Source organism: Balaenoptera physalus (assembly GCF_965194825.1).
Source record: "Balaenoptera physalus genome assembly, chromosome: 10".
NCBI lineage: Eukaryota > Metazoa > Chordata > Mammalia > Artiodactyla > Balaenopteridae > Balaenoptera > Balaenoptera physalus.
The window spans coordinates 35,764,883-35,789,040 of NC_138889.1; the positions used below are offsets into that span (position 1 = coordinate 35,764,883).

The following is a 24,158-nucleotide window of genomic DNA, read 5'->3' on the forward strand; positions in this document are numbered from 1 at the left end:
TATTAAAAACAGCAAGGGAAAAACAACAAATAATATACAACAGAATCCCCATAAGGTTAACAACTGATCTTTCAGCAGAAACTATGCAAGCCAGAAGTGAGGGGCAGGGCATATTTAAAGTGATGAAAGGGAAAAAACCTACAACCAAGATTACTCTACCCAGTAAGGATCACATTTAGATTTGAGGGAGAAATTAAAATCTTTGCAGACAAGCAAAAGCTAAGAGAATTCATCACCACCAAACCAGTATTACAACAAATGCTAAAGGAACTTCTCTAGACAGGAAACACAAGAGAAGGAAAAGACCTACAATAACAAACCCAAATCAATTAAGAAAATGGTAATAGGAACATATATATTGATAACTACCTTAAATGTAAATGAATTAAATGATCCAACCAAAAGATATAGACTGCCTGAATGGATAAAAACACAAGACCAGTATATATTTTGTATACAAGAGAACCACTTCAGACCTAGGGACACATACAGACTGAAAGTGAGAGGATGGCAAAAGACATTCCATGTAAAAGGAAATTAAAAAAAAGCTGGAGTAACAATTCTCATATCAGACAAAATAGACTTGAAAATAAAGACTATTACAAAAGAAAAAGAAGGACACTACATAAGGATAAAGGGATCAATCCAAGAAGATATAACAATTGTAATTATTTATGCACCCAACATAGCAACACCTCAATACATAAGGCAAATACTAACAGCCATAAAAGGGGAAATCATAGTAGGGGACACAAAGTAGGGGACTTTGACACCCCACTTTCACCAGTGGAAAGATGATCCAGAATGAAAATAAATAAGGAGACACAAGCTTTAAATGATACATTAAACAAGATGGAATTAATTTATGTTTACAGAACATTCCATCCAAAAACAACAGAATACACTTTCTTCTCAAGTGCTCATGGCACATTCTCCAGGTCAGATCATATCCTGGGTCACAAATCAAGCCTTGACAAGTATAAGAAAATTGAAATCATATCAAGTATCTTTTCTGACCATAATGCTATGAGACTAGATGTCAATTACAGGAAAAAATCTGTAAAAAATACAAACCCACAGAGGCTAAACGATACACTACTAAATAACCAAGAGACCACTGAAGAAATCAAAGGGGAAATCAAAAAATACCTAGAAACAAAGGAAAATGAAAACACAATGACCCAAAAAATATGGGATGCAGCAAAATCAGTTTTAAGAGGGAAGTGTAGAGCAATACAATCCTACCTCAAGAAACAAAAAAAATCTCAAATAAACAACCTAACCTTACACCTAAAGCAATTAGAGAAAGGAACAAAAAACCCTCAAAGTTAGCAAAAGGAAAGAAATCATAAAGATCAGATCGGAAATAAATGAAAAAGAAATGAAGGAAACAATAGCAAAGATCAATAAAACTAAAAGCTGGTTCTTTGAGAAGATAAAAATATTAATAAACCATTAGCCAGACTCATCAAGAAAAAAAGGGAGAAGACCAATCAATAGAATTAGAAATGAAAAAGGAGAAGGAACAACTGACACTGCAGAAATACAAAGGATCATGAGAGATTACTACAAGCAACTCTATGCCAATAAAATGGACAACCTGGAAGAAATGGACAAATTTGTAGAAAAGCACAACCTTCCGAGTCTAAACCAGGAAGAAATAGAAAATATAAACAGACCAATCACAAGCACTGAAATTGAGACTGTGATTAAAAATCTTCCAAAAAACAAAAGCCCAGGACCAGACGGCTTCACAGGAGAATTCTATCAAACATTTAGAGAAGAGCTAACACATATCCTTCTCAAACTCTTCCAAAATATAACAGAGGGAGGAAGACTCCCAACTCATTCTATGTGGCCACCATCACCCTGATACCAAAACCAGACAAAGAAAGATGTCACAAAGAAAGAAAACTACAGGCCAATATCACTGATGAACATAGATGCAAAAATCCTCAACAAAATACTAGCAAACAGAATCCTAGAGCACATTAAAAGAATTATACACCATGATCAAATGGGGTTTATCCCAGGAATGCAAGGATTCTTCAGTATACACAAATCTATCAATGTGATACACCATATTAAAAAGTTGAAGGAGAAAAACCGTATGATCATCTCAATAGATGCAGGAAAAGCTTTGGACAAAATTCAACATCATTTATGATATAAACCCTCCAGAAAGTAGGCATAGAGGGAACTTACCTCAACATAATAAAGGCCATATATGACAAACCCACAGCCAACATCATTCTCAATGGTGAAAAACTGAAACCATTTCCACTAAGATCAGGAACAAGACAAGGTTTTCCACTCTCACCATTATTATTCAACATAGTTTTTGCAGTTTTAGCTACAGCAATCAGAGAAGAAAAAGAAATTAAAGGAATCAAAATCAGAAAAGGAGAAGTAAAGCTGTCACTGTTTGCAGAAGACATCATACTATACCTAGAGAATCCTGAAGATGCTACCAGGAAACTACTAGAACTAATCAATGAATTTGGTAAAGTAGCAGGATACAAAATTAATGCACTGAAATCTCTTGCATTCTTATACACTAATGATGAAAAAACTGTAAGAGAAAGTAAGCAAACATTCCCATTTACCATTGCAACAAAAAAGAATAAAATATCTAGGAATAAACATACCTAAGAAGGCAAAAGACCTGTATGCAGAAAACTATGACAGTGATGGAAGAAATTGAAGATGATACATACAGATGAAGAGATATACCATGCCCTTGGATTGGAAGAATCAACATTGTGAAAAAGACTATACTACCCAAAGCAATCTACAGATTCAATGCATTCCCTGTACAACTACCAATGGCATTTTTCACAGAACTAGAACAAAAAATTTCACAATGTGTATGGAAACACAAAAGACCCCGAATAACCAAAGCAGTCTTGAGGAAGAAAAACGGAGCTGGAGGAATCAGGCTCCCAGACTTCAGACTATACTACAAAACTACAGTAATAAAGGCAGTATGGTACTGGCACAAAAACAGAAACATAGATCAATGGAACAGGATAGAAAGCCCAGAGATAAACCCACGCACCTATGGTCAACTAATCTATGACAAAGGAGGCAAGGATATACAATGGAGAAAGGAGAGCCTCTTCAATAATTGGTGCTGGGATAACTGGACAGCTACATGTAAAAGAAAGAAATTAGAACACTCCCTAACCCCATACACAAAAATAAACTCAAAATGGATTAAAGACCTAAATGTAAGGCCAGACACTATAAAACTCTTAGAGGAAAACATAGGCACAACACTCTATGACATACAGCACAGCAAGATCCTCTTTGACCCACCTCCTAGAGTAATGGAAATAAAAACAAAAATAAACAAATGGGACCTAATGAAACTTGAAAGCTTTTCCACAGCAAAGGAATACATAAACAAGACGAAAAGACAACCCTCAGAATGGGAGAAAATATTTGCAAATGAAGCAACTGACAAAGGATTAATCTCCAAAATTTACAAGCAACCCAAGCAGCTCAATATCAAAAATCAAACAAACCAATCCAAAAATGGGCCAAAGACCTAAATAGACATTTCTCCAAAGAAGATATACAGATTGCCAACAAACGCATGAAAAGATGCTCAATATCACTATTCATTAGAGAAATGTAAATCAAAACTACCATGAGTTGTCACTTCACACCAGTCAGAATGGTCATCATCAAAAAATCTACAAACAGTAAATGCTGGCGAGGGTGTGGAGAAAAGGGAACCCTCTTGCACCGTTGGTGGGAATGTAAAGTGATACAGCCACTATGGAGAACAGTATGGAGGTTCCTTAAAAAACTAAAAATAGAACTACCATATGGCCCAGCTATCTCACTACTGGGCATATACTCCAAGAAAACCAAAATTCAAAAAGAGTCATGTACCACAATGTTCACTGCAGCTCTATTTACAATAGCCAGGACATGGAAACAACCTAAGTGTCGATCAACAGATGAATGGATAAAGAAGATGGCACATATATAAAATGTAATATTACTCAGCCATTAAAAGTAACAAAATTGAGTTTCTGTAGTGAGGTGGATGGACATAGAGACTGTCATACAGAGTGAAGTAAGTCAGAAAGCGAAAAACAAATACTGTATGGTAACACATATATATGGAATCTAAAAAAAAAAAAAAAGCTTCTGAAGAACCTAAGGGCAAGACAGGAATGAAAATGCAGACATTGAGAATGGGCTTGAGGACACGGGGAGTGGGAAGGATAAGCTGGGACAAAGTGAGAGAGTGGCATGGACATATATACACTACCAAATGTAAAATAGATAGGTAGTGGGGAGCATCTGCATATCACAGGGACATCAGCTCAGTGCTTTGTGACCACCTAGAGGGGTGGGATAGGGAGGGTGGGAGGGAGATGCAAGACGGAGGAGATATGGTGATATATGTATATGTATAGCTGATTCACTTTGTTATGAAGCAGAATCTAACACACCACTGTAAAGCAATTATACTCCAATAAAGATGTTAACAAAAACTGAAGACTCCCACCCCTATTCCATATCCTCTCCATCATCCTTAATTCTAATTGCTCTTTGAAAATGACAAAAAAAGTTTAGAATTCTGAATTCATTGCTACTTGTAAGGGCTATTAAAAAATTGTAAAAAAAAAAAAGAGTTGAAGGTATTAATATTTTTGATGAGATAACATACAATATGAACTAGAATAGAAACATTTTTATAAAATTAGGATTTTGATTTCAAATGCAATATTGTGGAGATTAAAGATAATGGAGTATGTATATCAAAGGAAGCATTTTTAAAGCCTTGCTTGTGTCTTTCTATAAAATTAGTCTTTCTGGAACTCTGGAGACCAGTTGGTTTCAAAGAAAACATTCTGCTTCAGAGAGAACACACAGCAACTTTAGTGGAGGACTGCATGTTGATTGCAGGAGAAAAACTTGTTAAAATGCTTTTCCTGTTAAAAAATTGTATCCAAAAATTAAATTAAATTAAATTAAATTATATTAAAATAATAAACCTGTTTAGTTGATAAATTTAACCACCAATCAGTCAGTAGAAACTATCCACAAAGAGGAGACATATCTACTGATTGAAGAATAGTTAAGAAACATATTTGAATTAAGTAAATAAAGGCCAATCAATTCTTTGATTATAGGTGATTTGGTATTCTTAATCAGACATAGTCAAAAAAACTAGGTCAGCTAATACTGCTCAATAATACAAAGAGGAAAGTCAGTTGTTCAAATCAAAAACAATTAGTTTGAACAGAAAAGGGGGTTTGCAAGTGAAATCATCTATTTCTTATGATTGTTTTCATACTTTCAAAATGAATAAACAGCCCCATTCACAGTCACCTGTTTTAAGTCTTATTTTTGGGTGGGCGGCATTGATAAGTTAATTCCAGATGTGCTCAGTTAGAAGACCCATGTGCAATTCATTACTTCATTTGTCAAAAATGAGGAACTCATTATTCTTTGTATTCATGTTGGCATATAACGGAATTTTAAGAGCTTTTTAAATGCTAGCTTATGTGTTGCATTAACTTCATCAGAGAGTTCAAACTGCAGAACTAAATTTTTTTTCTATCATATGTTTCTGCATTAGAGCATATTGCTGCTGAAATTGATTTAGGTGAGATAGTAACTATGAAAACAAAAGACCTGCTGCCCAGTGGAGATGATTTGCATCCAGAAGGACTTCTTTCCCCATCACAGGCATGAAAAAAGTTATGGTCAGTTTGAGCTAGGGGCAAAACCCAGGAAACATTTAAAACATCTCCTTTAGAGCATGCAAAAGGTGAGGACTGCTCTTTGGCTTGCCTGGAGGATGGCAAAGCCTCTACCAGTAGCTTCAAGAGATGCTGAGTTTTAGAGAAAGGTGTGACTACCTTAGATGAGGAGACTCCTTGCTGGAGAACTATTACTATCAAGGGCAAATAAAATTGATCATTTATAGAAATATATTTCTGAAAAATATATATTTACTTATAAATACAGTACAACCATAGGTTTTTTTAATAATTACTTGTTGAACTGAATTTAAAAAGAACTCTCTACTCAAAAATATTTACAACATTCAAATTATATTAGAAAAATAAAAATGCAACCTTATATCATGGACTTCTAAATAAATAAGCAAACACCTAAAATAACATTTAATCCAAAAAATTAAGCCCTCTATACATACAAGACACACACACACACACCAACACGCACACACACTTCGCTTTTCTTTTTCCCTAGCTTATGCCAAAATATTTTAGTTTATATATGTATATATGCATATATATGTACGATATATATATATATACATATCTATCTATCTATCATTATCTATTAATCTATCAAACAACAAAAAGTAGAAACAGGTGAATCAAGGTATGTAAGAAATCAAGAAATTAGAGTAACTAGGAAACTATGGAAGATTAGATGTCCTGTATTGCTGTACCATGTGTTAAGGTAAGAAACACAAGAACATGGGCATGGATGAGCAAGGAAACATATATATGTATTGCAATGTACCCACAAGTGAAACTTCCCAAGAAGTAAATATTGTGGGCAATGTGGCAAGAGTGGGCAGGGAGCATAGCCACAAGCAGGAGAATGAGTTTTCTGAGTGCACAACATGAGATCTGAAGGTGAATCCATTTCCTGGCAGCATAGCAAAAGGTTTGGGCTCTCACACTAAGGATGACATGGGAACATCTTATAAATGGAGGTTATAAGAATTCTTGTAGAAACCTGTTCATGTGGTCTGAATTTGTGTCCTTTCCAGAATTATCTACTGAACATAGACATTCCCCAAATTTCTTGACTCTGCATATTATCACAGGGTTAAAATGGAACCAGGAATGAGTCTAATACCCACAATTACATATATTACAAGATAAATATATACACATGTATAATACACTATAAAGATAATCATACTGAATTCTATGAATTAACATAGGAACCTAATATCAAGAAAAACCTGAATTGTGGGACTTCCCTGATGGCACAGTGGTTAAGAATACACCTGCCAGAAGACCTCAGACTTCCCAAAAGAGTGTGCAAGGAGAGGGGATATGGAGCACCGCCTAAACGAGCTCCAGAGATGGGCACGAGGCACGACTATCAGTGAGGACACCAGAGACAGGCATGAAATGCTAAAGCTTCTGCTGCAGCCACCAAGAAGCCTGTGTGCAAGAACAGGTCACTATCCAACCTCTCCTCCCAGGAGCCTGTGCAGCCCGCCACTGCCAGGGTCCCGTGATCCAGGGACAACTTCCCCAGGAGAACCCATGGTGCACCTCAGGCTGTTGCAACATCATGCCGGCCTCTGCTGCCACAGGCTCACCCTCCATTCCGTACCCCTCCGTCCCCCCGGCCTGAGTGAGCTAGAGCCCCCTAATCAGCTGCTACTTTAACCCTGTCCTGTCTGAGTGAAGAAGAGATGCCCTCAAGTGACCTACATGCTGAAGCGGGCCCAAATCCAAAGCTGAACCCCAAGAGCTGTGCAAACAAAGGAGAGAAAGGGAAATTTCTCCCAGCAACCTCAGGAGCAGTGGATTAAATCTCCACAATCAACTTGATGTACCCTGAATCTCTGGAATACCTGAATAGACAATGAATCATCCCAAAATTGAGGTGGTGGACTTTGGCAGCAACTGTAGACTTGGGGTTTGCTTTCTGAATCCAATTTGTTTCTGGTTTTATGTTTATCTTCGTTTCGTATTTAGAGTTTATTATCATTGGTAGATTTTTTTATTGATTACGTTGCTCTCTTCCTTTTTTTTTATAATATAGTTATACATTTTTTTTTCCTTTTTCTCTTTTTGTGAGTGTGTACGTGTATGCTTCTTTGTGTGAGTTTACCTGTATAACACTGCTTTTACCATTTGTCCTAGTGTTCTTCCTGTCTGTTTATTTTTTGTTTTTGTATTTTTTTGGTATAGTTTTTATCCATTGTTTTCATTGATGGATTTGTTTATTGGTTTGGCTGCTCACTTCTTTCTTTCTTACTTTCCTTTTTTATGACTTTTTAATTTTTTTACCTTTAATAATATATTTTTTAATTTTAATAACTCTGTTTTATTTTATTATTATTATTATTATTTTTTATTCTCTCTTTTCTTCTGAGCCGTGTGGCTGACGGGGTCTTGGTGATCTGGCTGGGTGTCAGGCCTCTGTCTCTGAGGTGGGAGAGCCGAGTTCAGGACATTAGTCCACCAGAGACCTCAGGGATCCATGTAATATCAAAAGGCAAAAGCTCTCCCACAGATCTCCATCTCAATGCTAAGACCCAGCTCCACTCAATGACCAGCAAGCTACAGTGCTGGACACCCTATGCCAGAAAACTAGGAAGACAGAAACAAAACAACACCCAGCAGCAGAGAGACTATTTAAAATAATAATAAGATCACAGACACCCTAAAACATACTACCGAACAAAGTTCTGCACACCAGAAAGACAAGGTCCAGCCTCATCCACCAGAACACAGGCACTAGTCCCCTCTACTAGGAAGCTTACCCAACCCAATGAACCACCCTTAGATGAAATTAAATATTCTCTAGAAGGAATCAATAGCAGAATAAATGAGACAGAAGAACTGATAAGTGACTTGGAAGATAAAATAGTGGAAATAACTACCACAGAGCAGACTAAAGAAAAAATAATGAAAAGAATTTAGGACAGTCTCAGAGACCTCTGGGACCATATTAAACACACCAACATTCAAAGTATAGGGGTCTCAGAAAAAGAAGAGATAAAGAAAGGGACTGAGAAAATATTTGAAGAGACTATAGCTGAAAACTTCCTGAATATGGGAAAGGAAACAGTCAATCAAGTTCAGGAAGTGCAGAGAATCCCATACAGGATAAATCCAAGGAGAAACATGAAAAGACACATACTAATCAAACTATCAAAAATTAAATACAAAGAAAAAATATTAAAAGCAGCAAGGGGAAAACAACAGATAGCATACAAGGAAATCCCCATAAGGTTAACAGCTGATCTCTCAGCAGAAACTCTGCAAGGCAGAAGGGAGTGGCAGGACATATTTACAGTGATGAAAGGGAAAAACCTACAACCAAGATTACTCTACCAGCAAGGATCTCATTCAGATTTGACAGAGAAATTAAAAACTTTACAGACAAACAAAAGCTAAGAGGATTCAGCACCACCAAACCAGCTTTACAACAAATGCTAAAGGAACTTCTCTAGGCAGGAAACACAAGAGAAAGAAAAGACCTACAATAACAAACACAAATCAATTAAGAAAATGGTAATAGGAACTACATATCAATAACTACTTTAAAGGTAAATGGATTAAATGATCCAACTAAAAGATATAGACTGCCTGAATGATTACAAACACAAGACCCATATATATGCTGTCTACAAGAGACCCACTTCCAACCTAGGGACACGTACAGACTGAAAGTGAGGGGATGGCAAAAGACATTCCACGCAAATGGTAATCAAAAGAAAGCTGGAGTAACAATTCTCATCTCAGATAAAATAGACTTTAAAATAAAGAATGTTACAAGAGACAAGGAAGGACACTACATAATGATCAAGGGATCAATCCAAGAAGAAGATATGAGAATAGTAAATATTTATGCACCCAACATAGGAGCACCTCAATACATAAGGCAAATGCTAACAGCCATAAAAGGGGAAATCGACAGTAACACAATAATACTAGGGGACTTTAACACCCCACTTTCACCAATGGACAGATTATCCAAAATGAAAGTAAATAAGGAAACAAAAGCTTTAAATGATACATTAAACAAGATGGACTTAATTGATATTTATAGGATATTCCATACAAAAAGAGCAGATTATACTTTCATCTCAAGCACTCATGGAACATTCTCCAGGATAGTTCATATCTTGGGTCACAAATCAAGCTCTGGTAAATTTAAGAATATTGAAATTATATCAATTAACCTTTCCGACCACAACACTTTGAGACTAGATATCAAATAGAGGAAAAATCTGTAAAAAATACAAACACATGGAGGGTAAACAATACATTACTAAATAACCAAGAGATCACTGAAGAAATCAAAGAGGAAATAAAAAAAATACCTAGAAGAAAAGGACAAAGGAAACACAAGGACCCAAAACCTATGGGATATAGCAAAAGCAGTTCTAAGAGGGAAGTTTATAGCAATACTATCCTACCTCAAGGAACAACTCAAATAAACAACCTAACTTTACACCTAAAGCAATTAGAGAAAGAAGAACAAAAAACCCCCAAGGTTAGCAGAAGGAAAGAAATCATAAAGATCAGATCAGCAATAAATGAGAAAGAAATGAAGAAAACATCAATAAAAGTAAAAGCTGGTTCTTTGAGAAGATAAACAAAATTGATAAACCATTAGACCGACTCATTAAGAAAAAAAGGGAGAAGACTCAAATCAACAGAATTATAAATGGAAAAGGAGAAGTAACAACTGACACTGCAGAAATACAAACGATCATGAGAGAGAATTACAAGCAACTATATGTCAAGAAATGGGCAACGTGGAATAAATGGACAAATTCTTAGAAAAGCACAACCTTCTAGACTGAACCAGGAAGAAATAGAAAATATAAACAGACCAATAACAAACACTGAAATTGAGACTGTGATTAAAAATCTTCCGACAAACAAAAGCCCAGGACCAGATGGCTTCACAGGTAAATTGTATCAAACATTTAGAGAATCGCTAACACCTATACTTCTCAAACTCTTCCAAAATATAGCAGAGGGAGGAACACTCTCAAACTCATTCTACAAGGTCACCATCACCCTAATACCAAAACCTGACAAAGAAGTCACAAAGAAAGAAAACTACAGGTCAATATCACTGATGAACACAGATGCAAAAGTCCTCAACAAAATATTGGAAACAGAATCTAACAGCACATTAAAAGGATCATACACCATGATGAAGTGGGGTTTATCCCAGGAATGCAAGTATTCTTCAATATATGCAAATCAATCAATGTGATAAACCATATTAACATATTGAAGGAAAAAACCATATGATCATCTCAATAGATGCAGAAAAAGGTTTCAACAAAATTCAACACCTTTTTATGATAAAAATCCTCCAGAAAGAAGGCATAGAGGGAACGTACCTCAACATAATAAAGGTGATATATGACAAACCCACAGCCAACATCGTTCGCAATGGTGAAAAATTGAAACCATTTCCTCTAAGATCAGGAAGACGACAAGGTTGTCACTCTCACCACTGTTATGCAACATAGTTTTGGAAGCTTTAGCCACAGCAATCAGAGAAGAAAAAGATAGTTAAGGAATCCAAATCGGAAAAAAGAAGTAAAGCTGTCACTCTTTGCAAATGACATGATACTATACATAGAGAATCCTGAAGATGCTACTAGAAAACTACTAGAGCTAATCAATGAATTTGGTAAAGTAGCTGGATACAAAATTAATGTAGAGAAATCTCTCACATTCCTTTACACTAATGATGAGAATTCTGAAAGTGAATTTAAGGAAACACTCTCATTTACCATTGCAATGAAAAGAATAAAATACCTAGGAATAAACCTACCTAAGGAGACAAAAGACCTGTATGCAGAAAACTATAAGACATTGATGAAAGAAATTAAAGATGATACAAATAGATGGAGAGATATACCATGTCCTTGGATTGGAAGAATCAACATGGTGAAAATGACTCTACTACCCAAAGCAAACTACAGATTCAATGCAATCCCTATCAAACTACCACTGGCATTTTTCACAGAACTAGAACAAAAAATTTCACAATTTGTATGGAAACACAAAAGACCCCGAATAGCCAAAGCAATCTTGAGAAAGAAAAACGGAGCTGGAGGAATCAGGCTCCCTGACTTCAGACTATACTACAAAGCTACAGAAATCAAGACAGTATGGTACTGGCACAAAAACAGAAATATAGATCAATGGAACAGGATAGAAAGCCCAGAGATAAACCCACGCACATATGGTCACCTTATCTTTGATAAAGGAGGCAAGAATATATAATGGAGAAAAGACAGCCTCTTCATTAAGCGGTGCTGTGAAAACTGGACAGCTACATGTAAAAGAAAGAAATTAGAACACTCCCTAACCCCATACACAAAAATAAATTCAAAATGGATTCAAGACCTAAATATAAGGCCAGACACTATAAAACTCTTAGAGGAAAACATAGGTAGAACACTCTATGACGTAAATCACAGCAAGATCCTTTTTGACCCACCACCTAGAGAAATGGAAATAAAAACAAAAATAAACAAATGGGACCTAATGAAACTTAAAAGCTTTTGCACAGCAAAGGAAACCATAAACAAGACCAAAAGACAACCCTCAGAATGGGAGAAAATATTTGCAAATGAAGCAACTGACAGAGGATTAATCTCCAAAATTTACAAGCAGTTCAAGCAGCTCAATATCAAAAATCAAACAGCCCAATCCAAAAATGGTCAGAAGACCTAAATAGACATTTCTCCAAAGAAGATATACAGGTTGCCAAGAAACACATGAAAGGATGCTCAATATCAGTATTCATTAGAGAAATGCAAATCAAAACTACAATGAGGTACCACCTCACACCATCAGAATGGCCATCCTGAAAAAATCTACAAACAATATATGCTGGAGAGGGTGTGGAGAAAAGGGAACCCTCTTGCACCGTTGGTGGGAATGTAAATTGATACAGCCACTATGGAGAACAGTATGGAGATTCCTTAAAAAACTAAAAATAGAACTACCATATGACCCAGCAATCCCACTACTTGTCATATACCCTGAGAAAACCATAATTCAAAAAGAGTCATGTACCACAATGTTCATTGTAGCTTTATTTACCATAGCCAGGATATAGAAGCAACCTAAGTGTCCATTGACAGATGAATGGATAAAGAAGATGTGGCACATATATAAAATGGAATATTACTCAGCCATAAAATGAAACGAAATTTAGTTATTTGTAGTGAGGTGGATGGACTTAGAGACTGTCATAAAGAGTGAAGTCATTCAGAAAGAGAAAAACAAATACTGTATGCTAACACATACATATGCAATCAAAAAAAAAAATGTTTCTGAAGAGCCTAGGGGCAGGACAGGAATAAAGACGCAGACATGGAGAATGGACTTGAGGACACGGAGTGGGAAGGGTAAGCTGGGACGAAGTGAGAGAGTGGCATGGACATGTATACACTACCAAATGTAAAATGGATAGCTAGTGGGAAGCTGCCGCCTAGCACAGGGAGATCAGCTCGGTACTTTGTGACCACCTAGATGGGTGGGGTAGGGAGGGTGGGAAGGAGATGCAAGAGGGAGGAAATATGGGGATATATGTATGTGTATAGCTGATTCACTGTTATAAAGCAGAAACTAAGACACCATTGTAAGCAATTATACTCCAATAAAGATGTTTAAAAAAATAAAGAAAAAAAAGAATCCATCTGCCAGTGCAGGGGACACAGGTTCAAGCCCTGGTCCAGGAAGGTCCCACATGCTGTGGAGCAACTAACCCCGTGTGCCACAACTACTGAGCCCATGTGCCTAGAGTCCGTGCTCTGCAAAAAGAGAAGCCACTGTAATGAGAAGCCCATGCACCCAAACAAAGAAAAGCCCCTGCTTGCCACAACTAGAGAAAGCCTGTGTAGCAACAAAGACCCAACCCAGCCAAAGTAAAATAAATATATAAATAAATTAAGAAAAAAAATAAAAACCAGAATTGCATTTTGCATGTGGATGAATATACTTTCTTTCCCCTAAATTTCAAATTTTTACCCCAAAACAAGTTTCAGCTCAAATTTAATTTATTTAAGCAATGAAATGGACCACTTTACTCCTATAACATTCAGATTAATTGAGTTTTATGGTTACTGCATTCAGGTATTTTACTGATTTTATATTTCACTTCTATGCAGGTAAATCAATTTTATATTTAGATAGAAAGTAAAATCACAAATCCCTGCTCAGTATGGACAACTGCTTCTGAAGATTACATTTTATAGATACTGTACACTTTTTCACCAATACGCTAAATTGGTGATAACTATCAACTGAGTGTAATTTCACATATCCCTGCAGACAGCCACATTTGGAGAGGGAAGGGAAGTTTAGTTATAATGTGACGAGAAAACTTTCAGGGAAGAAAATTATTTTTAAAATAATGCAACTGGAAGGCAAACATCTTAGAAGTAAGCATTAAAATGCTGTATTGTTTTAAATAATGTGATTTTATGTTAGATTTTCTTTTTATAAATAAAACAGATGTGTGACTCTAAAGGGGTAGCACAAGAAACTGGAGTAATGGAGCAGTTCTTTATCTGTCTTGGTAGCGATTTGAATAGATATAATAAAATTTCATAGAATTTTATGGAACTATACCCTAGAAATATTGCATGTAAAAAAGGGTGAAATTTGAATGTGATCTGTGGTTTATAGCATTGTATCAATGTCAGTTTCCTGATTTGATCATTGTGCCATTGTTATGTAGAATATTTTCATTGGGGCAAGGTGAGGGATGGGCCCACTGGGAATCTTTGTATTATTTTTGCAACTTTTATGTGAGTCTAAGGTTATTTCAATAAACAAAGATAAATCATGTGGTCCTTCCTCGGGAAATGAGAAAAGAAAGCAAAGTGACTTTATAAAAAGAAGGCAACAATGATTAATATTGTCATAAATAATAAAATTTCCAGAATCCAAGATAATCCTACTAAGATTGTTAGCAAATATAGCTCATGACATAGGAAGCTGCTCTGGTGGTGTCTGACATTGCCTTAGAGCCTCTTACCTGTTTTTACTGTTTGCCAGCCCAGGGAGAAGGGGCTGCGAGCCTGCAAGTTGTATGAGGAGATTGGGCTGTGGTTGTCAGTGGCTGGACTCCAGGAAAGTGTGGCTGTGCTCTCAGTGATTTCCTCAACGATCACTATCCCTGGTGGGCCTGGGGGACCTATAAGCAAAAGGGAATGGATAAAGTTAAGGTCAAGCCATGAGAAACTGTATTTCCAGTAAGGACCCAACCAAACTAGTAAGTATCTTAATGAAATATATATTTAGTAATGAATGTTGACAGTAAAAAAGAAATGAGATGCAAGTTGGTTTCTATGATTTCTGGGGATAACTTAATTATAGTTTAGATTTTTTCCTAATACTTTGTGCTTGGAGGGAGCTACTGGTTAGCATTGCATTTTATAGAAGAGGAAAATATAATTTAAAACAAACGCAAGGATTTGAATGTCAGGAGCAACTATGACTCTTGAAATCAATCACAGCTTACAGAAGTAGCAACAGAGTGATAGGCAATGCAATCAGGAACAGAAACGATCCCATCATTACCACAAACCTACAGGTATATGGGCCTAATTTTCATGTTCAGGAAGAGTACAGTGTACAAATAGTGTGATGTATCTACCAAGTAGTTTAAATTCAAACAGGTAACAATGAAAGGCTCTGAAATTATGAGATTTCAGACCAAGAAAGAGTATATACTAGAAGTGAGGCATGGAAAAATGATTAGATGATGATAATGATGATGACTTTTTGGTGAGGGTGACAGGATGGTGAATTAAAGAAGATTATTCCCCTTTTGATCATAAAAAATTGGTATAGAATAGTGATTATCAAGTGATGTGCACGTAGACTCCAGCTTCAAAAAACAACCAAGATCTGATATGAGGAGAAATATACCTCTGTATTACTACTTCTAAAACAGGGATTTCTAATAACATTCAAAAATATGTACAGTGTTGATATTGTAGTGGCTAAAAACAATGTCAGTTTCCTTATTAACATTTTTCTATTCCCAAATATGGACAATTCAAGCTGCAAGGATGCTTTTATTTTCAATGAAAAATATAATCCACCTTTAAATATTTTATTTTCCAAATTAGTCCTTATGTAGCAAGTTGCTCTCTGGATTTGGGGGTTATGAAGTCTGAGCAGTAAGGGCTGACCTAGACTGTAAGGAGCTAAGAAATGGTGGAATGCTAAAGAGATGGAGACAGTAAAGACCTTTGAGTACAAAATAAGGAAGGCACGATGAGACGGACAAAGTGTTTTTTAAACATCACCAAGTGAATGACATTTTTAGGAAATGAGAAATGGGTGTTTTATCAAGAGTAAGAAGAACCAGCAGTGGCTAGCAGAGACTCAAGACTTAGAAGACAAGGACTACTCCATCAGGAAGGTGACAAAAGACTGGGATTGTGATCAAACGTGTAGAGGATAACCATGAGAAGTGGCATTTTCTTTTCTCTCTGAGAGAAATTAAGGAAGAAACAATGAATAGAGAGAGAAATCTTTTGAAATGCTAAGAAGGGAAGTTGGGAGAACTCATTTGGGAAGGTTCTCCTTTTTTCACTAAAGAAGGAAAAATTATCCACAAAAAGGGAAGGTTGTTGGGTGAGAATGGGACTGGGAGTTAGAGAAGAATGGAAAATGTCTAAATAAGCCCATGATAAAAGAGGAAAGACATGAAGAAGAGTGAAGTATAAATATTTTGGAATAGTCTTGGAGTTCAAGTTTTGTTCAATAACATAATTTTGAAGTGGAACTGACCAACTCAACAAGGTTAGGTTAGAAAGCCAGGACCAGGGCCAGAAAAAGTGGTTAATTGGGTCAATTTAGATTTAGTTTATAAATTTGATATTACATCGTCAAAGATGCCAATAGTATAAACGACCATAGCCTCAAGGAGGACTAGAGAGTCAAGTGAAGCCAGAATGGTGCTGGCAGACTAAAATAAAAGAGCAGAGTCCAGGAAACCAGGTTTTTATGAGGGGAAGATGTAAGAATAAGAAATTGTGAGAAGAAAATAGTAGAATTTGTGATTTAAGTGTAGGGGACTTTCGATGAGAATTTGTGTTTATCTGGAATGAAGTGGGAAATATAATTATTAGGTCAAGGACTTATGGAAGAATATGTTTGATGTGTCACCAATATAAATGTTCAGAGTATTAAAATGGTAGCTAATGATGAGGTGTGGAAAATAAATGAGATCCAGGTACTGAAGATGTCTAACAAGTTGTTAGACTGCAGTGACATGGATATGGAGGAGTGACTCTAACAATAATGAAGATAAGAATATTAGCTGTAATAATTATATCAATAGCTACCATATCCTCACTGTACTGTATTAAGTCACTGCATTAAGTATTTTGCAAACATTAACTTGTTCACCTATTTCTATGTCACTGTGAGGTGGTCATTATAATCCCTATTTCATAGAGGACATAAGGGAATCTCAAAGAACTAGTTTGGTCGACTAATAATAAATAAGTTATGTAGTCAAAACCTTACTATATGTTAGGTGTTACACTAGGCAGTGGGTATCAGAGAATCCCTTCTAGTGAGGAGAAATTATTTGCCCAAGTAGCTCTGCTAGTGAATGGCACAGCAGAGATCTGAATTCAGATCTGATTGTAAAGCCTGATTTGTTCAAGAAAGCAAGGATTACAGAGATCCTTCTTCCTTTCCCTGTTAATCTATGGAGTACTTTCAGTTGAAGGAAGGAAAGAAAGAGAAAAAGTGTGTGTTGGGGAACGGCACATTTAAATTATGTAGTAGAGATAGGCATAACATTGAAGAAACTGTTTAGGACTTTGTGGCAGCCTGTGTATGAGATAGCCACCAACACTTTCTTTCCTCCTTGTACGTGAAGGTCATTCCCTTTTTGGAAGGTGAAGCCTATTCTTTCAAACCCGTTGAATTTGGGTTGGCCTGTGACTACAGGCATACTTCACTGATATTATGGATTTTTTTCTAGACGACCATAATAAAGCTAATGTTGCAATAAAGCAAGTCACACAATTTTTTTGATTTCCAAGTGCATATAAAATTATGTTTACATCATACTATAGTCTATCAAGTGTGCAATAACATTATTTCTAAAAAAACAATGTACATACCTTAACTAAAAATACTTTATTGCTAAAAACTGCTAACCATTATCTGAGCCTTCAGTAGGTCGTAATCTTTTAGCTGGTGGAGGGTCTTGTCTCAGAGTTGACAGCTGCGGACTGATTGAGGTGGTGGTTACTGAAGGGTGGGGTGGCTGTGGCAATTTCTTAAAATAAGTCAACTATGATGTTTGCCACATAAATTGACTCTTCCTTTCATGAATGAGTTCTCTGTAACATACTATGATGCTGGATAGCATTTTACCCACAGTAGAATTTCTTTCAAAATTGGAGTCAGTCCTCCCAAACAATTTTCACAATCGTTTCAACAATTTTCATAGCACGTTTGCCAAGGTAGTTTCCATCTCAAGAAACCATTTTCTTAGCACATCTGTAAGAAGCAACTCTTCATTTGTTAAAGTTGTATCATGAGAATGCAGGAATTCAGTCACAACTACAATCTACACTTCTAACTTTAGTACTCTTGTTATTTCCACTACATCTTCCTCTACTGAAGTCTTGAATCCCTCAGTCATCCATAAAAGTTGGAATCAGCTCCTTCCAAATTCCTGTCAATGTTGATATTTTGACTTCTTCCCATGAATCACAAACGTACTTAATGGCATTAGGATGGTGAATCCTTTCCTGAAGGGTTTCAGTTTATTTTACTCAGATCCATCAGAGGAATCACCGTCTATGGCAGTTGTAGCCTTATGAAATAAAAAGACTTGAAAGTCAAAATTACTCCTTGATCCATGGGCTGCAGAATGGATATTGTGTTAGCAGGCATGAAAACAACATAAATCTTGTTGTACATCTCCATCAGAGCTCTTGGGTCGCCAGGTGCATTATCATTGAGCTGTAATATTTTGAAAGAAATCTTTTTTTCTGAGCAGTAAGTCTCAACAGTGGGCTTCAAGTATTGAGTAAACCATGTTGTAAACAGATATGCTGTCATCCATGCTTTGTTGTTCCACTTATAGAGCACAGTCAGTGTATATTTAGGCCCTAGGATTTTCAGAATGGTAAATGAGCATTGGTTTCAACTGAGAGTCACCAGCTGCATTAGCCCCTAACAAGAGAGTCAACCTGCCTGTTGAAGCTTTGAAGTCATGCATTGACGTCTCCTCTCTAGCTGTGAAAGTCCTAGATGGCATCTTCTTCCAATAGAAGGATGTTTCATGTACATTGAAAATAAGTTATCCAGTTGAGCCATTTTTATTAATTATCCTTGCTAGATCTTCTGGATAACTGGCTGCAGCTTCTACCTCAGCACTTGCTGCTTCACCTTGTACTTTTATGTATGGAGATGTCTTCTTTCCTTAAACCTCAGGAACCAACCTCTGCTAGTTTCAAACTTTTCTTTTGCAGCTCTCTCACCTCAGTCTTCATAAAATTGAAGGGAGTTAGGGCTTTGCTCTGGATTAGGCTTTGGCTTAAGGGAATGTTGTGGCTGGTTTGATCTTCTGTCCAGACCTAAAACTTTCTTCATATCAGCAATAAGCCTGTTTTGCTTTCTTATCATCTGTGTATTCACTGCAGTAGCACTTTTAATTTCCTTCAAAAACTTTTCCTTTGCATTCAAAACTTGGCTAAGTGGTGCAAGAGGCATAGCTTTCAGCTTATCTCAACTTTAAACATGCTTTCCTCTCTAAGCTTAATCATTTCTAGCTTTTGATTTAAAGTGAGAGACCTGTGACCCTTTCTTTAACTTGAACACTTAGAGACCATTGTAGGGTTATTAACTGGTCCAATATCAATATTGTTGTGTCTCAGGGAATAGGGAGGCCCAAGGAGAGGGAGAGATATAGGGGGACAGATGGTCAGTGGAGTAATAAGAACATATACAACATTTATCAATTAAATTTGCTTTCTTATATGGGTGTAGTTCATGGTGCCCCAAAACAATTGCAATTGTAGTATCAAAGATCACTGATTGCAGAGTACCATAACAAATACAACAATAATAAAAAAGTTTGAAATATTGCAAAAATTACCAAAATGTGACACAGAGACACAAAGTGAGAAAATGCTTTTGGAAAAATGGTGCTGATAGACTTCTTTGATGCAGGGTTGCCACAAACCTTCAATCTGTAAAAAATGCAATATCTGCAAAGTGCAATAAACTGCAATAAAGAGAAGTATGCCTATATTTGACCCAGATGACAATGGTAGAAGTGACACAGCGTAACTTTTGAGGAGAAGTCATAAGAAGCTTTGCAGCTTCATCCCGTGTCTCCTGGAATGCTTATGGGGAAATCCAGCTGCCTAGTTAGAAGTTCTATTAAACTGAGGCTACCATTCTGTCAGGAAGTCCAAGCTAGCCATTTGGAGAATCCCGTGGAGAAAGGGATATCCAACTTGCCCTCAGCTATTCCAGTCATCCCAGCCCAGGCACCAGACATGTGAAGAAGCCTTCAAATGATTCCAGCTTCAGCCACCGTTAGACACATGTGCATGAGAGATCCCTGCTAAGAACCTAGCTATGCCTGTCAGCTGCCAAAACAATGAGAGCAAATAATGTATGGATATTTTAAGCCACTAATTTTGGGGAAACAATGGATAATTGGAACAGACTTCAAAATAGTTTGATTTGAGAGTTTGTTCATAAGTAGGGAATTTGTCAGGAGAATCTTTAACATGCTTTGAAAAAAGACTTGAAATTTAGCTATTGTATTCAAATAGGAATAATTACCAACATAATTCATTTATTAAGTTCTTCCATATTTTTCCATTTCTTCTGTTCCATTTCATCCATTCTATTCATTTATGTCTTCAAAAAGCATTTACGATCACCTACATGTGAGGCATGATAGGAGATATTGTGGAAAGTAACTATTTGTTAACTTAAATAAAATAATTTGCCTTTCTGAGTATTAAATCTCTACTAAAATATTTAAATTAGTTCTCTTAAAAAACATATATTTCTTTTAATAATAGGCAATAATTACTCTAAATACTTTTTAAAAAAACTTCAGCTGGTACAAAAAATGGAACTTACAACATAATTAATAAATTCCCAAGTATTTTTCTTTATATTTGGCTATTTTCCCAAATATAGTCCTTAGCAAAATAATCAGTGACAGTGAACAAGATTTATGTACCCAGGATGCTGATTGTGGCTGTGCAATTATATATAATTACAAGCCATTGTAAATAATTAATTGTCTGATAATCATGTAATGTCTAAATCATAAAATCTTATAATAAAATATTAGGTGACCATTAAACTGCCTAATATTTAGGACTCTTTAATGATATGGGAAATGTTCATAAAAAATAGAATGCAAAATTATATGTTTATATAAATGTATAAATAGTAATTTGCCTAATGTGTACAGGAAAAGACTGGAAAGAAATGCATTAAAGTGTACATGGTGGTTATTGCTTGGAGCTGAAGCTATAATGACTTAAATTTTATTCTTTATACTTGTTTGGATTTTCCAATTCTGTACAATAAGCATGTATTACTTCTAAAATTATTTTAAAAACCATTATTTTAAACAATGCCTCCATATTGTGATATGTATGTACTATTCTAAGTATATTCTATTTAACTAAACATTTGCTTATTCCTAGTGTGTGTGTGGAAAGCACTGTGCTGAGTGGTGGGAGAAAGGTGGGAGAAATGGTTTATAGGAGGACAAAATAGGGTTCCAACCCCAGGTGTGTTTAAAATCCAGTGGCAGAGACAGATCTTTTACAAAAAACAAATGCCAGGCAATAATAATGTTGCACATTAGTACATTTGACATCTCATTATAGTACTTGTTACATTGGTTATAATTATTTTTTTGTAAGTTCCGTCTGTCTGAATATTCAACATGGTAATTGGTATATATTAGTCGCTAAGTAAATGTCTGTAGAGGAAGAGATGAAAGGGAGAAGGGAGAAGAAGGAAGAAGAGATGTGGAAAGACCAAAGGAGTTTTGTTTTGAATTTGAAATGCTGTGTAACAATTAACAAGTTTTAAAATAAAGTAATTATCATGTAAGACAAATATTCGATATGACAGCCTCTTTTTTTGTTACATCAAAATATTTGAGTTAACCGTTTTTTTTTGTTTGTTTTGTTTTTTCAGTTAAGAGTAGAGTAGGGTGGTAATAAAAATGACAGACTAGGTCCGTGAACGAAGAAAATATTTTCATATGATTTAATACTGAGGTCATCATTATTAGAAACTTAGAGTATTAAAGTTTATGGACAGACAACTTTTCTAAATCTTTATAAATCTGAAAGATTGTTATGAATATAGTATTATAAAAATATTCTAAAAAATTAGTGATGAACCAAGATGGCGGAGTAGAAGGACGTGCTCTCACCCCCTCTTGCAAGAACACCAGAATCACAACTAGCTGCTGGACAATCATCGACAGGAAGACACTGGAACTCAGCAAAAATGATACCCCACATCCAAAGACGAAGGAGAAGCCACAATGAGACGTTAGGAGGGTCACAATCACAGTAAAATCAAATCCCATAACTGGTGGGAGGGTGACTCACAGACTGGCGAACACTTATACCACAGAAGTCCATTCACTGGAGTGAAGCTTCTGAGCCCCAAGTCAGGCTTCCCAACCTGGGGGTCCGGCAATGGGAGGAGGAATTCCTAGAGAATCAGACTTTGAAGCCTAGTGGGAATTGATTGCAGGACTTTGACAGGACTGGGGGAAATAAAGACTCCACTCTTGGAGGGCACACACAACGTAGTGTGTGCATTGGGACCCAAGGGAAGGAGCAGTGACCCCAGGGGAGACTGAACCAGACATACCTGCAAGTGTTGGAGGGTCTCCTGCAGAGGCGGGGCATGGCTCGGTTTCACCAGGGGGACAAGGACACTGGCAGCAGAAGTTCTGGGAAGTGCTCCTTGGTGTGAGCCCTCCCAGAGTCTGTCATTAGACCCACCAAAGAGCACAGGTAGGCTCCAGTGTTGGGTTGCCTCAGGCCAAAAAACCAATAGGGAGGGAGCCCAGCCCAACACATCAACAGTCAAGTGGATTAAAGTTTTACTGACCTCTGAACACCACAACAACAGTCAGCTCTACCCACCACCAGTCCCTCCCATCAAGCATTTTAGATAGCCTCATCCACCAGAGGGCAGACAGCAGAAGCTAGAAGAACTACGATCCTGCAGCCTGTGGAACAAAAACCACATTCGCAGAAAGATAGACAAGATGAAAAGGCAGAGGACTATATACCAGATGAAGGAACAAGATAAAACCCCAGAAAAACAATTAAATGAAGTGGAGATAGGCAACCTTCCAGAAAAAGAATTCAGAATAATGATAGTGAAGATGATCCAGGACCTCAGAAAAGAATGGAGGCAAAGATCGAGAAGATGCAAGAAATGTTTAACAAAGACCTAGAAGAATTAAAAAACAAGCAAACAGAGAGGAACAATACAATAACTGAAATGAAAACTACACTAGAAGGAATCAATAGCAGAATAACTGCGACAGAAGAACGGATAAGTGACCTGAAAGACACAATGGTGGAATTCACTGTTGCGGAACAGAATAAAGAAAAAAGAATGAAAAGAAATGAAGACAGCCTAAGAGAAATCTGGGGCAATATTAAACATAACAACATTCGCATTATAGGGGTCACAGAAAGAGAAAAGAGAGAGAAAGGACCCGAGAAAATATTTGAAGAGATTATAGTCGAAAACTTCCTGAACATGGGAAAGGAAATAGCCACCCAAGTCCAGGAAGCGCAGAGAGTCCCATACAGGATAAACCCAAGGAGAAACATGCCGAGACACATAGTAATCAAATTGGCAAAGATTAAACACAAAGAAAAATTATTGAAAGCAGATAGGGAAAACCGACAAATAACATACAGGGGAACTCCCATAAGGTTAACAGCTGATTTCTCAGCAGAAACTCTACAAGCCAGAAGGGAGTGGCATGATATACTTAAAGTGATGAAAGGGAAAACCTACAACCAAGATTACTCTACCCGGCAAGGATTGCATTCAGATTCAATGGAGAAATCAAAAGCTTTACAGACAAGTAAAAGCTAAGAGAATTCAGCACCACCAGACCAGCTCTACAACAGATGCTAAAGGAAATTCTATAAGTGGGAAATACAAGAGAAGAAAAGGACCTACAAAAACAAACCCATAACAATTAAGAAAATGGTCATAGGAATATACAGCTCGATAATTACATTAAATATGAATGGATTAAATGCTCCAACCAAAAGACACAGGCTTGCTGAATGGTTACAGAAACAAGACCCATATATATACTGTCTACAAGAAACCCACTTCTGACCT

The 24,158-nt window shown here is 36.5% G+C and overlaps 1 protein-coding gene across 2 annotated transcripts in view; it reads right to left on the minus strand.

Moving 5' to 3' along the window:
- Window positions 1-24,158, minus strand: part of CNTN5 (contactin 5) — a 1,367,783-nt gene that overhangs the window by 89,492 nt on the left and 1,254,133 nt on the right. For both annotated transcript variants that reach the window (XM_082409880.1, XM_082409881.1), the window contains one exon: window positions 14,776-14,934. In XM_082409880.1, coding sequence (XP_082266006.1) covers window positions 14,776-14,934 — 159 coding nt within the window. The remainder of the gene's footprint in view (window positions 1-14,775; window positions 14,935-24,158) is intronic.